Source organism: Prionailurus viverrinus, chromosome B3, assembly GCF_022837055.1.
Source record: "Prionailurus viverrinus isolate Anna chromosome B3, UM_Priviv_1.0, whole genome shotgun sequence".
Taxonomy (NCBI): Eukaryota; Metazoa; Chordata; class Mammalia; order Carnivora; family Felidae; genus Prionailurus; species Prionailurus viverrinus.
The window spans coordinates 61,208,396-61,221,228 of NC_062566.1; the positions used below are offsets into that span (position 1 = coordinate 61,208,396).

Consider the following 12,833-nt stretch of genomic DNA (forward strand, 5'->3'; position numbering starts at 1 on the left):
ATCGGCTTTTCCCCCCCGTGCCTCTGCGTGTGTGCGAGTGTGTGTGCGTGCGTGTGTGCGTGTCTGGGCGCGCGTGTTCCAGCGCTGTGCGAGCGGGCGGGCGGCGAGTGCGTGTGAGTGGTGTGTGTGCGTGTGCAATTGTTACACGCTTTCGCCTCGCTCCAGCTTTTACCCCAGCAGCGCGATTCCCCCGGTTCTCCTGCTGCCGCCGCTGCCGCTGCTGCGCCGCTGCCGCCGCTGCTCCCGCGGCTCGGGGCGGGCACGGGCTGCGTAGGAGCCGCCGCCGCCGCCGGGGCCGCCGCTGGGGCCGCGCTGCCGCAGCCGCTGCGCCGCCGCCTAGACTAGCCTGGGCTGCTTGTTTTGTCTCTGAAATTGACAAGGACGCAGGGAATCCGCTGCTAAATAATGTTTCTGGTAACTTTCACGTTATTCCCCCCCCCTCCCCTCCGCTCCCTGCCCCCGGGGAGGCACTGGCCCCAGTCTTCCCTCGTCCTCGGCGTTCTCCTCCTGATTATTAGCGTTTTTCTTCTCTTTATTTTGTTTCATTTCGCCTTTTGATTTATTGGATCCTCGGGAGGAGGCGAAGGGGGGTTAGGGGTGGGATCCGGGGCTTCCTTCTCACACTAACTCCACTTCTCCCTCGGTTGGCTCGCTATGGTTCTGCTGCCTCTGGCCCGAGCGGGACCTCCCGGCGCCCCCTCGGTCCCTGGCCTCACTGCCCCCTCTCCCTGCTCTAAACGCTGCTCTTGGTTCATACTTTTTCATTTTAAAATTTAAAAACATTTCCCCCCGCAACTTTCAACTCGTTGTTTCGGCTGGTTTGGTTTCTGTGTGTTCAACTCGTGCTCGGTACTTTTCTCCTTTCTGACTTTGTTTTTATTTCTCTCTCTCTCTCTTTCTTTCTCTCCTGCCTGCCCCCGCTGCCCTTCGCCTTTCTCCCTCCACCCTTCCTCTATTCCTTCCCCACTCCTCTCCCGGCTCTCTTCTCCCATCTTCTTTTTCTATTCCCCCTTGGCTCTCCCTCACCTCCTGCGCCCCCCTCCCCTTTGCCGGGTTCCGACAGTACGATGAGCTGCCCCATTACGGCGGGATGGACGGAGTAGGGGTGCCTGCTTCCATGTACGGAGACCCTCACGCGCCGCGGCCGATCCCTCCGGTTCACCACCTGAACCACGGGCCGCCGCTCCACGCCACGCAGCACTACGGCGCGCACGCCCCGCACCCCAATGTCATGCCGGCCAGCATGGGATCCGCTGTCAACGACGCCTTGAAGCGGGACAAGGACGCGATCTATGGGTAAACCAACCGCCCCCCCCCTCCCGACCCAGCATACTGTTTGTGAGTGCGAGTGTGTGTTCGTCTCTGTGGGGGTTGAGGGGATGGTCGGCTAAGTGGGGAGTTGTTTCTGCGGGGGGGGGGGGGGCTGTGGGGGCGGGGGGGGGAACCGCTTGCCTTCAGAAAGGACAGAGAAGGGGGCCTGCTCTTCTTCGCCTGAAGTGTAAATCCCCGAAAGATAAAGCCTCTTCCACCCCCATAGCCCAGTCACTCCGGACCCCACAACCCAGAGTGACTGAGTCCTGAGAATCTTGCCAGGGCCTTCTCCCCAAGGACGGGATTCCTGGCCAAAGGACGCAGAGCTGGTCCTTCCAGGCCCCCTAACAGAGGCCTTGACGAAGGAGAAAGTTTCCTGCCGATGAGGAGCAACTTTGTTGTTTTTTTCCCCCCTCTTCTGTTTCCTACCGAGAGTCTGGGAGTCACTAAATGCAGCTTGAGCTGGGATCAGGGCTGCTTCTGTCGGCCAGGAAGTCCTAATCACCCACTTCTTAATTCTCTGTAAATAAAGGGGGTAGACCTTGAAGTGCAGCGGGGTGGAAGGGACTGCTGCTTGCACAGAGCTGCTCTTAGGAGGAGTGAGGGAGATGGCTGGAAATTCCGCGTTTTATATCCTGAGAGAATTCGGACAGGGATGGCGGTGCCCGGTCCAAAAGTGTACCGCTCGGGCTCTCCCAGTTGAGAGTAGGTGGGGAAGGCGGCGGTTTGCCGAGGGGAGGGGACGGCTGGTCAACGGCCACGGAGCCTGAAGCCAGAGGCCGCAAGCATCCCGAAGTGGAGCTAAACCGCCCGGAGGAACACAAAGGGCAGACGCGCACGCACACTTCCAAGTTTTAACACTCGATTTATTTGTTTTTGCCTGCTGGAGAAATGTGGTCTTTGGAAGGAAGCTCCTCGGCGTTTAACATTCCTATTATTTTGGCCCCCACGCCCGGGCTTTACTAGAAGTAGAGCAAACAAGTTTATAAGGCAAGGGGGTAGAGAGGTTAGAAGAGGACCCTCTCCGATTTAGATTTAGGAAATGCCACTTCGGGCGTCTATGTGGGTGAAGCCTTCGGCCTCCTTCGAAATGACCATTAATGTGCAGGGCTAAAGCAATTAAAAAAAAAAAAAAAACCCCGTAGTGTTCCATTCTTGAGAGGTCAGGGCTGGGTAGGGGGTTGGTTCTGCGGCCTCTGTAGTATGGGGATTGGGTCTGGATCAGCTCCGGGCTCCAGACTGCCTGAGCTGCTCGGATGTTTCATTATTTCCCACTGAGGCTCTTCTTACTCGGCGGGCTGCAGTGGCCAGGGGCTTCTCCCACCAGACCTGAGGGACTCCTGAGCTGAGGGAAAGGGCCAGGCCGTTTTTCCTTTCTGTTTCTGGCCCAGGCTCGGCTGACTGAGGAAGGCTTGTAAAGTGTGATGCGTGCTTGTTTTATGAAAGAAGGAATCCGAACCCTCCAAACTTGTTGATTACAGTTCTCGCTCCTTCCCCTCTGCACCCCGTCTCCGTGTGTGTGTCTCTGCGTGGCGCTGCCCGTTAGGCACCCGTTGTTTCCTCTGTTAGCTCTGGTCTTTGAGAAGTGCGAGCTGGCGACCTGCACTCCCCGGGAACCCGGAGTGGCCGGCGGAGACGTCTGCTCCTCCGACTCCTTCAACGAGGACATCGCGGTCTTCGCCAAGCAGGTCCAGCCTTCTTGACCCACTCACCCTCCTGCAGACCCTCACCACCCCCTCCCCTTTCCTCAGAGCTTTACATGAAAGAGGAGGAAAAGGCAGGGACACCCGATCTGTTCCTCTGGCCCAGTCCGAGCGCTACGCCTCCTCCCCATCCCTGAGCCTGGAGGCGAACTGGAAGCGGAGATAAATATGGGTGTTTGTTTTTCCCCCCAGCCAGGAATACAGGGGCTCGACCCTCGAATTAAAGTTGACCTGCTCCTAATCTGGGGCTTGGCCTTTTCCCCGCCTGCAGCTACTAGAACAAGAATTGGGGATAGGGGTGGTGAGGAACCCGAGAGTGCCTGGGAGGGGAGGAAGCCGGGCGCCTGGTGGGGCGGTCAGCGCGGGCAGTAAGGTGAGGAAGGCTGAGAGCCACTGTCCCTTAGAGGGCTGAATAAGAGGGTACTCGGGCCTGGAGCAGGGCCCTGAATTTCCAGCTGCAGCTCAGCATTTCCGGGTACCCCTTAATGGGGCTAGGAGCAGGAGGCCCAGTACTTTTTCAAGCAACCGCACTATTTTAAGGCACTAGTTTGTGTCCTGTGTTTTACCAAAGCCTCTCTCCTCTTCGCGGCCGCTGACTCTCCACCTTCCCCACTCATGCAATTTAGTCCGTGACAGGGATTTCCTTCTTTCAAGTTGGGCTGGTAATTCATGTTGACTTTCCCTGCTTCTTCCAGGTTCGTGCGGAAAAGCCACTTTTTTCCTCAAACCCAGAGCTGGACAATTTGGTAAGGCTCACTGTTTCTTCCCTTTCCCCAGCCTGGGCCCCTTTCCTTGCCTGGAAGCACCCACTTTCCCCTGGAGCTCCGGGGAGTTGGAGCAGAACCGTGTTTTGAGGCTCCAAAGCGACGGGGGTGGGGGGGGGGGGGGGGAAGGGAACAGTTTTGAGCCCCTGAAAGGAAGCGGGGAGGTAAGGGGTGAGGGGTGGTTGTAGGGGAGAGCAGAGGCCAGCGAGCAGCAGGCGGGGACACAGCGCCCCGAGTGTGAGCAGTGGATGAGTCCCGGGTCTCGGCCCGGGAGTGAGGCTTCGAGAAGTGAGTTATTTCCTCTCTTTGCCGGGGTAGGCAGCCGAGCCCCCAGCAGCTAACCCGAAGGAAGTAACCGCTGGCCCAGCGGAGGGCGGGCGGGGAGTTGGGAGGTGTGTGTGTTGGGGGGGGGGGGGGGGGGGGTCCTGGGGCAGGCCCGCGCAGGCCACTTTTAGGTGCGATTCTTTTGCTAATTTGCACAATTTCAATATTAAAAGTACTTAAATCCGCTTTCAAAGGCTCTGCCTCACCATTCATCTTGAGTATTTCCTTCTTTAGTAAGGACGGGTTTTGCTGGGTGTGCTGTAAAAAGCTTTCTCTCTCCGAAGCTTTTTTTTTTTTTTTTAATTTGGCCTGAGGTCGAAAGAGGGGACGGTTAAAGACTCAGGCGGAGAAGGAAGGCCTGGCCCTAGGAAAGCAGTCCTTCCAAATAGCTCAGTGAACACAGGGGGCAAAGATATTAGACGCCTCGGCTCAGGTTGAGTCAGATTCCTACCCCGTGGCCAATGAGGCAGAGATGATCAGTAATCACTTGGTTTTTCTGATGATTTCTTGATGTGTGGGTTTTGCCTGGCCACTTGCCTGTTTCTTCTGCCCAGCTCAATTCCCCTACCACCCCCCACTCAGGGCTTTGAGTCACAGAGCCCTAACTCCACACTCCAAACTTTTCTTTCAGATGATCCAAGCAATACAAGTACTAAGGTTTCATCTCTTGGAGTTAGAAAAGGTAAGCAGGGAATGACACTCCCTACTTTGATTTAGCCACTTCCCTCTCTCGGTTGAGTCGGGATGTCTTCTGCCAATCTCCAGGCTGAGGCACTGAGCACCTGGAGGTTTTGAGCAACTTGTTACTATGTCCTTCCTTCAAACTGCTCCTCAACCCAAGGGCTCAGAGGATGGGTGAATTAGGACAGCTCTGCTGTGCACCACTCACCTCCCCCCTCCCCGCCCTGTCTTTTTCCCTAGGCATTCAGGATTATTTTGAAATGCAGCAAACCATTTGTGTTACTGGACATTCAGCCTGCTTGCGTCTCTATTAGCTTAGCTCACCCTCAGACCAGAGCGCGCATTAGGTACACGCAGGGGGAAATCATCCTCGCTGGGCTGTCTTCACATTGCTCTCCAGCTCAGTCACTTTCCCCTGGAAACATATGAAACTCTTAGCTTGTTGAATCGCAAATGCCAATGCTGTTCCCAGTTCCAGCGTTCTGACATTTTGATGTTATCATCAGATTGGATCCCCCCACCCCCCAACCCCACCTCCGGCCTCCCAGTCTGAACCCAGTTATTTCCAGTCTTGTTTCTACTCCCTTTATTGTAACTTGTTGCTCAGGGAAGTCTCCGGAGAATAATATCTGTTGCAACAATTGCTCTATTGTTTCCTCGCCTTCAAGTATTACACCCATTAATTAGAGTTAGTTTGGAAGAGCTTGCACTGTTGCTCTTTCCAAATGTAACCCTGCATCCTGATTTTTTTCCCTTTAAAAATGAAACAAAACAATAACAACAACAACATGAGCTGAACCTTCCACCATGACCCTCCCTTTAGGTCCACGAACTGTGTGATAACTTCTGCCATCGGTACATTAGCTGTTTGAAGGGGAAAATGCCCATCGACCTTGTCATTGATGAAAGGGACGGCAGCTCCAAGTCAGATCACGAAGAACTTTCAGGCTCCTCTACAAATCTCGCTGACCATGTAAGTCTGAGAGCCCTTTGGCATTCTTTTGAGACTACTGGGTATAGCATTTTAAAAAAGTTGTTGTAACATTTAGCTAAGCTCAAACTTGGTTTTCTTGTTAAGGGATTGGGTCTCTTTGGGGGTCTTTTCTCCCTTTCTCACCACCTCTGCCACACCTTTCATCTTCCTTTGCCCTTTGCTGCCCCCCTTCCTTATTTATGTGGAGAACCAAAGAAACCAGGGAGTTGATAGAGTGATTTGTGCTCTTAATGTGTAAAGTTTCCTGGATTTGGTGACTTGAGTGTTAGCAAATTGTCTGTTTGATATGGTGACTGCTGCCTTTTCTGCTTCCCAACTCTGTGTAATCAGTGCGGCAGGGACCCAGAGGCAAGTCAGCTAGATGGACAGGGTGGGGGGAGAGAGCACTGAAGGACAAGAGACAATTGGGGAGGGAGGGCCAACTTCCCAGTCCCTCACAGAGATGACAATCCTGAGAATTATTGACAATCTTGCATTGCATTAGAAAGGAAAGAAGGAGTGAACACATTACAATTCTCTGAGCTTTTGCTCTGTAGAAACTTATTGTCAGTATATGGACTTATTGCCAAGTGCCTGAAGCATCTTTATAGTAAAAGACAGTAACTTTGATGAAACAGTTATTAACAATGTATTACAGAAAGCTGAAGGGAATTGCGATTGAGTAACCATAGGTTAGTGGTTGAATTTTAACACTTAAACAGTTGGTGAATGAAGACAGAGTATAGTAAGGAGTGACTGTATGTCAGTCTAGGAGGGGAGATTTCTTTCTATTCTCTGTTTTTAATCCTATTTTGGAACCAATCTAGGGAGCCTGATGCTTTAAAAAAAAAAAAGGAAAAAAAAAGCATATGTAGTGAGACTGAAAATTTGAAAAAGAAGCAAAGAGAAGAAAGATTGCAGCTGGTAGGAAAGGCAAGAGTGGCGAGGTTAAAGAGTGGGTGTGAACAGCAGTTTATTTATAGGAACTCAAGCCTGGGGTGGGGGACAGGGTGTCTATAGATTATATTCAATTGAGCTTACAACCTAAGTGATATAGGCTATAGTCTAATAACTGGCTGGCTGAAATACTAATTTAGCATGTTGTGGAGTTAAACAGCTTTGAGGCTTGAAGGCAGTTTGTACCATTACCACAACTGTCCACCCCCCCTACCCCCACCCCATTCTTGGTTATTAAGAGGAATGGGTTGAGAGGCCTGGAGAATAAACCTTCTGTGAGATTCTTTACCTTTCCCCTACCTCCCCCCAAAAAGTTTTGAAAATATACAGGCATACATTTTAATTATTAGCCTTTGTACTGTATGGAAATCTAGCCTAAGAACAAAAGTTAAGAAAGAAAGAAAGAAAGAAAGAAAGAAAGAAAGAAAGAAAGAAAGAAGAAAGAAAAAGAAAACCTCAGTCCTGGTTGTCTAGTTCTGAGACAGAATAAATGCTATGGCATTGAAAGTTCCTGTGCCTGTCTTTACTCTTGGCTTTTCCCATCACAATGGGGGAACTTTGGGGGGCTCTTTTGTATTTGAGTATATTAACGAAAATCAAAAGGGTGCAGCAAGCAGCTACGGAAAGTTTACTTGCTGATATGTGGCATTATGACGTGTGGCTGTTGTCTATAAGGCGAGACACCACCTTAGAAATATTTGTTGTTGTCGTCATTTGTTTATTTTCATAGCTTCCTCTTTCTCAATTCATATGCATTCTGCAGTATTGGGGGAATGAGAAGTATGTAGTTACCTGATTTGTAGAATGAGAGGTTCACAGTTATCTGCAGCCCAAAACGTTTCTCTCGTGACATTTCTGGGGGTCTCGACTACTTGATTCTCTAGAATAGCTTCTTGGCAACTGTTTTCGATGTATGGAACTAGAACATGCTGATGTTTACACAGAAGAGATAAGATAAACTAGGCTGTTTAGAGGATTGGCTGATCGACAGTGCCAGTTTATGAAACTATTGTAATATTTAAATTACACTCAAGTAGTCGGTGGTACCTAAGAGGATAGGGCTTTAATAATTTAACAATCATCATCTTTGGATAAAAGAGTCAACTGTAACATTTGTTGCTCCTCTTTCAGGCCCCCAATCAAATAAAGATGACAACTGATTTATTTTGAACCCACGAGGGCTTGCCACCTCATTGGGCATCATAATTTAAAGCCTTCTATTTCCTAGAGATCTGAACTATAACATTTTTACTTTAGCCCCCTGCTATTTGTTTTGAAAGGAAGCAATAATTTGTTCCACCAGCACACCGAGTGGGAAATGGCGAGGTTTGCTACCGACTGGAATTTTATGCGGGAGGTGAGAGAAAACCTTGGAGAGTTTTCACCATTTTTTTGATATTTTTGTGCCATAGGTATATTGATTGTATTCATTAGCAGGCATCCGCCTACAAAGTGAATTCTCTTAGTTTCTGCCTCTCCTGCCAGCGCGCTCTCCCTTAACCCCCCACCAGCAAGAAAAGGGAAAATACCGTAGAACTACTACCTGAAAAGTGGTATGAGGGGAACATTTTCAGCATGTAAATGTGTCCAATTTGAATCTCCAGGTTTATTTTTTCATTTGCTTTGATATGCATATTTAATACATTGCCCCAGGCTGGATCTCATTTGGTGCATGCTGGTGCAGGGGTGATGATGAGCCACTTCAGAAGGACTGAGACAGTGTGTTGTTTTCTCTGTTTTATCTGTTGGCCCACTATTCTGATCTACTGAGCTTCCTCATGGTTTTATTTGCACATGAAATGCCGAGAGCATTTCAACTTATTGGCTATGAATAATGACAGCTAAAAAAGAAGTGTAGTTTAATTTGTTGTGTGCCAAGGTTTCTCTTGTGGAGGTGACAGTTTGTGACAGCTGTTTGACACCCCAAAACACATACACCTCTATACTTATTAAGCGGTATCAAGCTGCATTGTGTGTGTGTGTGTGTGTGTGTGTGTGTGTGTGTTTTAAGGAAGGATCGGGCAAGGAGAGAGAGAGTGAAAGAGAGAAAAGAAAGAATAAGTGTGTAATTCTGTGTAGTAGAAAGCAGAGGGACAAGCGTCAGGAACAAAATATTAGGTGCCAACCTAGACTTCTATTTTCTTATTAAAAAATTTGAAAATAAAACTGAATGAAAGTACTTGCTACAAATACCTTGAAAGCAAGTATTTTTGGCAGACTTTTAGGAATGGGTTTTATATACGATTCCACAGTGTATCAGGCTGTTGTCATGCTGATCTCACATTCTGTAATTTTATGTGAATAATCTGATGTAACGTTGATAAAAAGACAAGCATAATGTCTTAACCTTTTGTACATTACATCCGTTAAAGATACTGAATTCGTTCATTTATTATCGAGGCGTACATGATGGGCATAATGATAAAAGGAAATTTGGAATTAAACAGAAGATAAAATTTGCAACATTGGCTCCTGTTTTGTTGTTTTTAATAAATTTGTAATGAATGCTTGCGTTTTTATATTCTAGTATAGTTTATCTTATTTTCTTATTAAACGTAAGAGTAATTATTATAGGTAGGGAACAACTGTTACAGTATTCTTTGGAATAATGGGAAGAAGGAAATAAGATAGTGAAAGGAAATGGAACTCTATATTTCAGCTGCAATTCATGTTAAGTTTCCCAGGCATCCAAATTTATTATGTTTAAAATAAACATATCAAGAAACCAATTCTTTTAAAAAAAGACAAAACTTTCAACTTGAAAGCTGTTATGGAAAATTCATGCTTTTCCTGGTCTGTAGTGTTTCTAAATAATAGGTGATCTCCACATTTTCTACTTTACATAATTTTAGATCAAGTCTTTACATCCAGTGCAGGCTAATAAAATCTTTCTTTCTTTAAGTTTACATTGAAAGATATTACATATCTTCAGATCAGCATTAGATAAATGAAACATGTCTGTTTGAAATACATTCTCTGGGCCAAGGTCCATTTGCCTGAAGTGCATATTATTATTCCTAATTAATGTTCATGAGGAACTACATTTTACTTATTTATTATTATTTGTTTAGGTGAATTAAGTATAGGGAAGAAAATACAACTGTAGCTGTTAACAATTAGTGACAGGTGCCTTAAAATTGACTGGCTCTGATAATATGATACATAAAAGAAAAACATTTTAATTTCTATGTTGAAAGCTGTAACTTAACTGAAGATATGCTGTTTTTTTTTTCTTTTGCATCTCTGAATCTGTCAAGTTATTTTTTTCTGTGTATACAGTTCTTTTAAATGGGCTAAGTTAGAGGGGAGTCTCCCCAGAACCTTGTCCCTGACAGAATGCGGGCAAGTGTCCAGACGTAAATGCTATTAGTACCTGGAAATCTAGCAGGGATTAGGCGGTGAGGAAAGGGATAGGTTTAAGTGATTGGCCTATAGGATATCAAAGGGGAAATAATGGGATTTGATAATAATATTAATAATACAAATGATTTATTTTGTCAGATAGTTTCTTAAGTTCTAGTATAGGATTAGACCTTCCTGTGTGTTACCCGAGGCCTCTAGGGACCCATTCTGGAAAAGTTCTCCCTCCAAGTTCTGTCCACCAACTCACCATGGCTGGGGTCATGGGTTTTCTGTTGTTATTGTTGTATAGCTTCTGAAGGTTGATAGTTCCTATGTCAATTTCCATCAAAAATAATTATGTTATTTAAATCCCTTTGGTTGAGCAGCTGAAGTATGTTTTCAGTGTAACTGTGATGAGATGAAATCAAACAAAGGTGCCCTTGACAACCACTGACATTCACGATCAGATTAAAATTTGGATATTTTAAAAATTGATTTTGTATTTTTTTCAGACTGAATGCTTTATGGAATATTCCAACGCAATTCAAAATTATAGGAGACATGTTATAATATGATGGCATATCAACAAAATAAGAAATTTCTCTCTTTTCTAAAAGTTGATCCATTTGATGGAGGAATCCATTTTTTTTTTTTAATTTTTGGAATTTGTTTTTGGAATTTGCAAAGAGCACTTGCTACTACTTTGAGAGTTACTCACCTATTAATTCCCAAAGCTCAGTGGAGGGTGGAAGCAAGGAGCTGAGGGAAAGACCCCAGCTCTATTTACATTTTTAAAGAGTGAGTCCATGTTCTGAAAGCATGCGTGCTTCTCCTGAGTTCTTGTGTCAACTTTAGAATAATGAAGTTGAAATTCCAACATTTTTTCAAACCATACAATTAACATTTTAACTTCTGTAGGCTTGCATACCTGATGACAGGAGTCTTCATCTGATTTTAAAAAATAGTAATTTTTGCATAATGTTAATTAGGAGCTATAATATCATAAAGTCATAGGAAATATGTAACATATTAATTGTGTATACCGATGCAAGCATATCTTGCCTTTGTTGTTTAAGCATATTGAGCCAAATTAGTTTTGCATGCTTCGTTTGCTGGCTAAAATGTCTTTATATATGTTTGCTCTTGCTTTCCACCTTCAAGCGCATATTCTGAATTACTTTACCGTATTGTCCAAGTTCACGTATAATTTTCGGCTTGGTGTTATAGATCGTGTTTTAGTTATATAGGTTCTAGAAAATCAAAAGCTTATTGTAAGTATTTTTTAATAATAGAAATAAGAAGTAGGAGTGACCTTAGGGATTATCTTGCCTAACTTCTTAATTTTAAAGAGATAAAGGAAACAAGTCCCAGGGAAATGAAGTGCATCACTTGCTTAAGGCCACATGATCAGTTAGAGGTGGCACCCTAGTGACTTAATTCGAATCTAATGCTTTCTCCCCTATACCACATCCATTGATTCATCTTCTCGTTTGCGGTCTAAGATGAGTTCCAGATTATTTTAGAAAGAATGTGTGTGTAGTATGGCTTCCCCCCCGCCCCCGAATCCTAATACATTTTACTTCCTCATTCAGTTTTGTATTTATTTAGAAACGCTCATACATTTTGTTCCATTCTTTTTGCAATGTGAGAATCATGAGCTTTGTGGAATCATTTAAACGGGGCAATCCTACCAATTCACCAGGACTGATTAAGTATTTTCCTATGGGCAGGTCCCCACAGAAATGCCATAATGGTGTAAAATGTTACAATTTCCACCATATCTGCAACTTCAACAAAAAAGGCGTACATATGTTTTGCTTCCTATGCCCGGAGACTCCTGTCCTCTCTGTGCTCTTTCCCAGATTTAGCAGAATTCAATGATGGTGCTAAATCATTTTTTTTTTTTTTTAATTTCAAGGGAGAAAACACTGGCAGAATTGTGTTTTCTAGGGAAAGCTGTGTGTAAATGAGAAACAGAGGAGAGCAGCAGAGTGATCTCCTGTGGCCCCGCTACTACAAGCTCTCCCCATCTTGTCTCATGCTTTTATATTAATTACAACTTGCATTATCAGCTGTGAGTCTGTAGCCCAGCAAATAGAAAATACTGCCCCTGGAGACCTAGCTTCTTGTATCTATTTTCCATCTCCTTCTATTGTGCTCCACTCAGTATTCACTGCTTTTCTCCTGCTAACACTGCTCTTTAACGCAATTACGTAAGAGCAAGAAAAGTACCGTATTTGACTCCCAATTATTAAAGCCACTGGGAATAGAAACATGTTCAGTCCTTGCCCTCGGGTGTCTTCGTGATACTTTGGCTGAAGAACAGGACATACACAGTGGAATGCATATACCTGAGTGCTCACCCCCACGCATGCACTCAGAGAGCATTTCTCCTTCTTTTCCACATACATCATGTGTTTTACATGCTTTCGTATGCCACTTCGGTTTCAAGATTCACTAAACTTCTGCATATAATTTGGCAGAAAGCCAGGCAGTTTATTCTTGAAGGATGTAAACTTGGAAACTATCTAGGGAGGGAAAAAAAAAGAAGAAGAAAGAAGTTGTGATACAAACAAATATTTCAGTCTAAGGAAAAAAAAAACAGTGTTATGGGTAAAGGATTACACTTTATCTGTCCACATAGGTTGTAATTTTTTATGACCAGGAAGGTAGCAATTTTTTATGGACCAGATTATCAGTATTTGTCATGTTTGCCATTTCACACGCCTTGCCCCTCCCTGTCTCTTCTCTCAAGAGAAGTCCCTCCCCCTGGGTGAT

The 12,833-nt window shown here is 45.6% G+C and overlaps 1 protein-coding gene across 9 annotated transcripts in view; it reads left to right on the plus strand.

The window, feature by feature from the left end:
- MEIS2 (Meis homeobox 2) overlaps positions 1 to 12,833 on the plus strand; it is a 209,411-nt gene that overhangs the window by 366 nt on the left and 196,212 nt on the right. For 4 of the 9 annotated variants that reach the window (XM_047861657.1, XM_047861659.1, XM_047861653.1 and 1 more), the window contains exons 2-6: positions 1,064 to 1,296; positions 2,858 to 2,999; positions 3,710 to 3,760; positions 4,734 to 4,784; positions 5,607 to 5,756. In XM_047861657.1, the coding sequence (XP_047717613.1) occupies positions 1,064 to 1,296; positions 2,858 to 2,999; positions 3,710 to 3,760; positions 4,734 to 4,784; positions 5,607 to 5,756 (627 nt within the window). Of the gene's footprint in view, positions 1 to 53; positions 114 to 363; positions 415 to 1,063; positions 1,297 to 2,857; positions 3,000 to 3,709; positions 3,761 to 4,733; positions 4,785 to 5,606; positions 5,757 to 12,833 lie in introns of those variants that run through there. The other 5 variants (XM_047861656.1, XM_047861658.1, XM_047861660.1 and 2 more) reach the window with 5 other exon arrangements.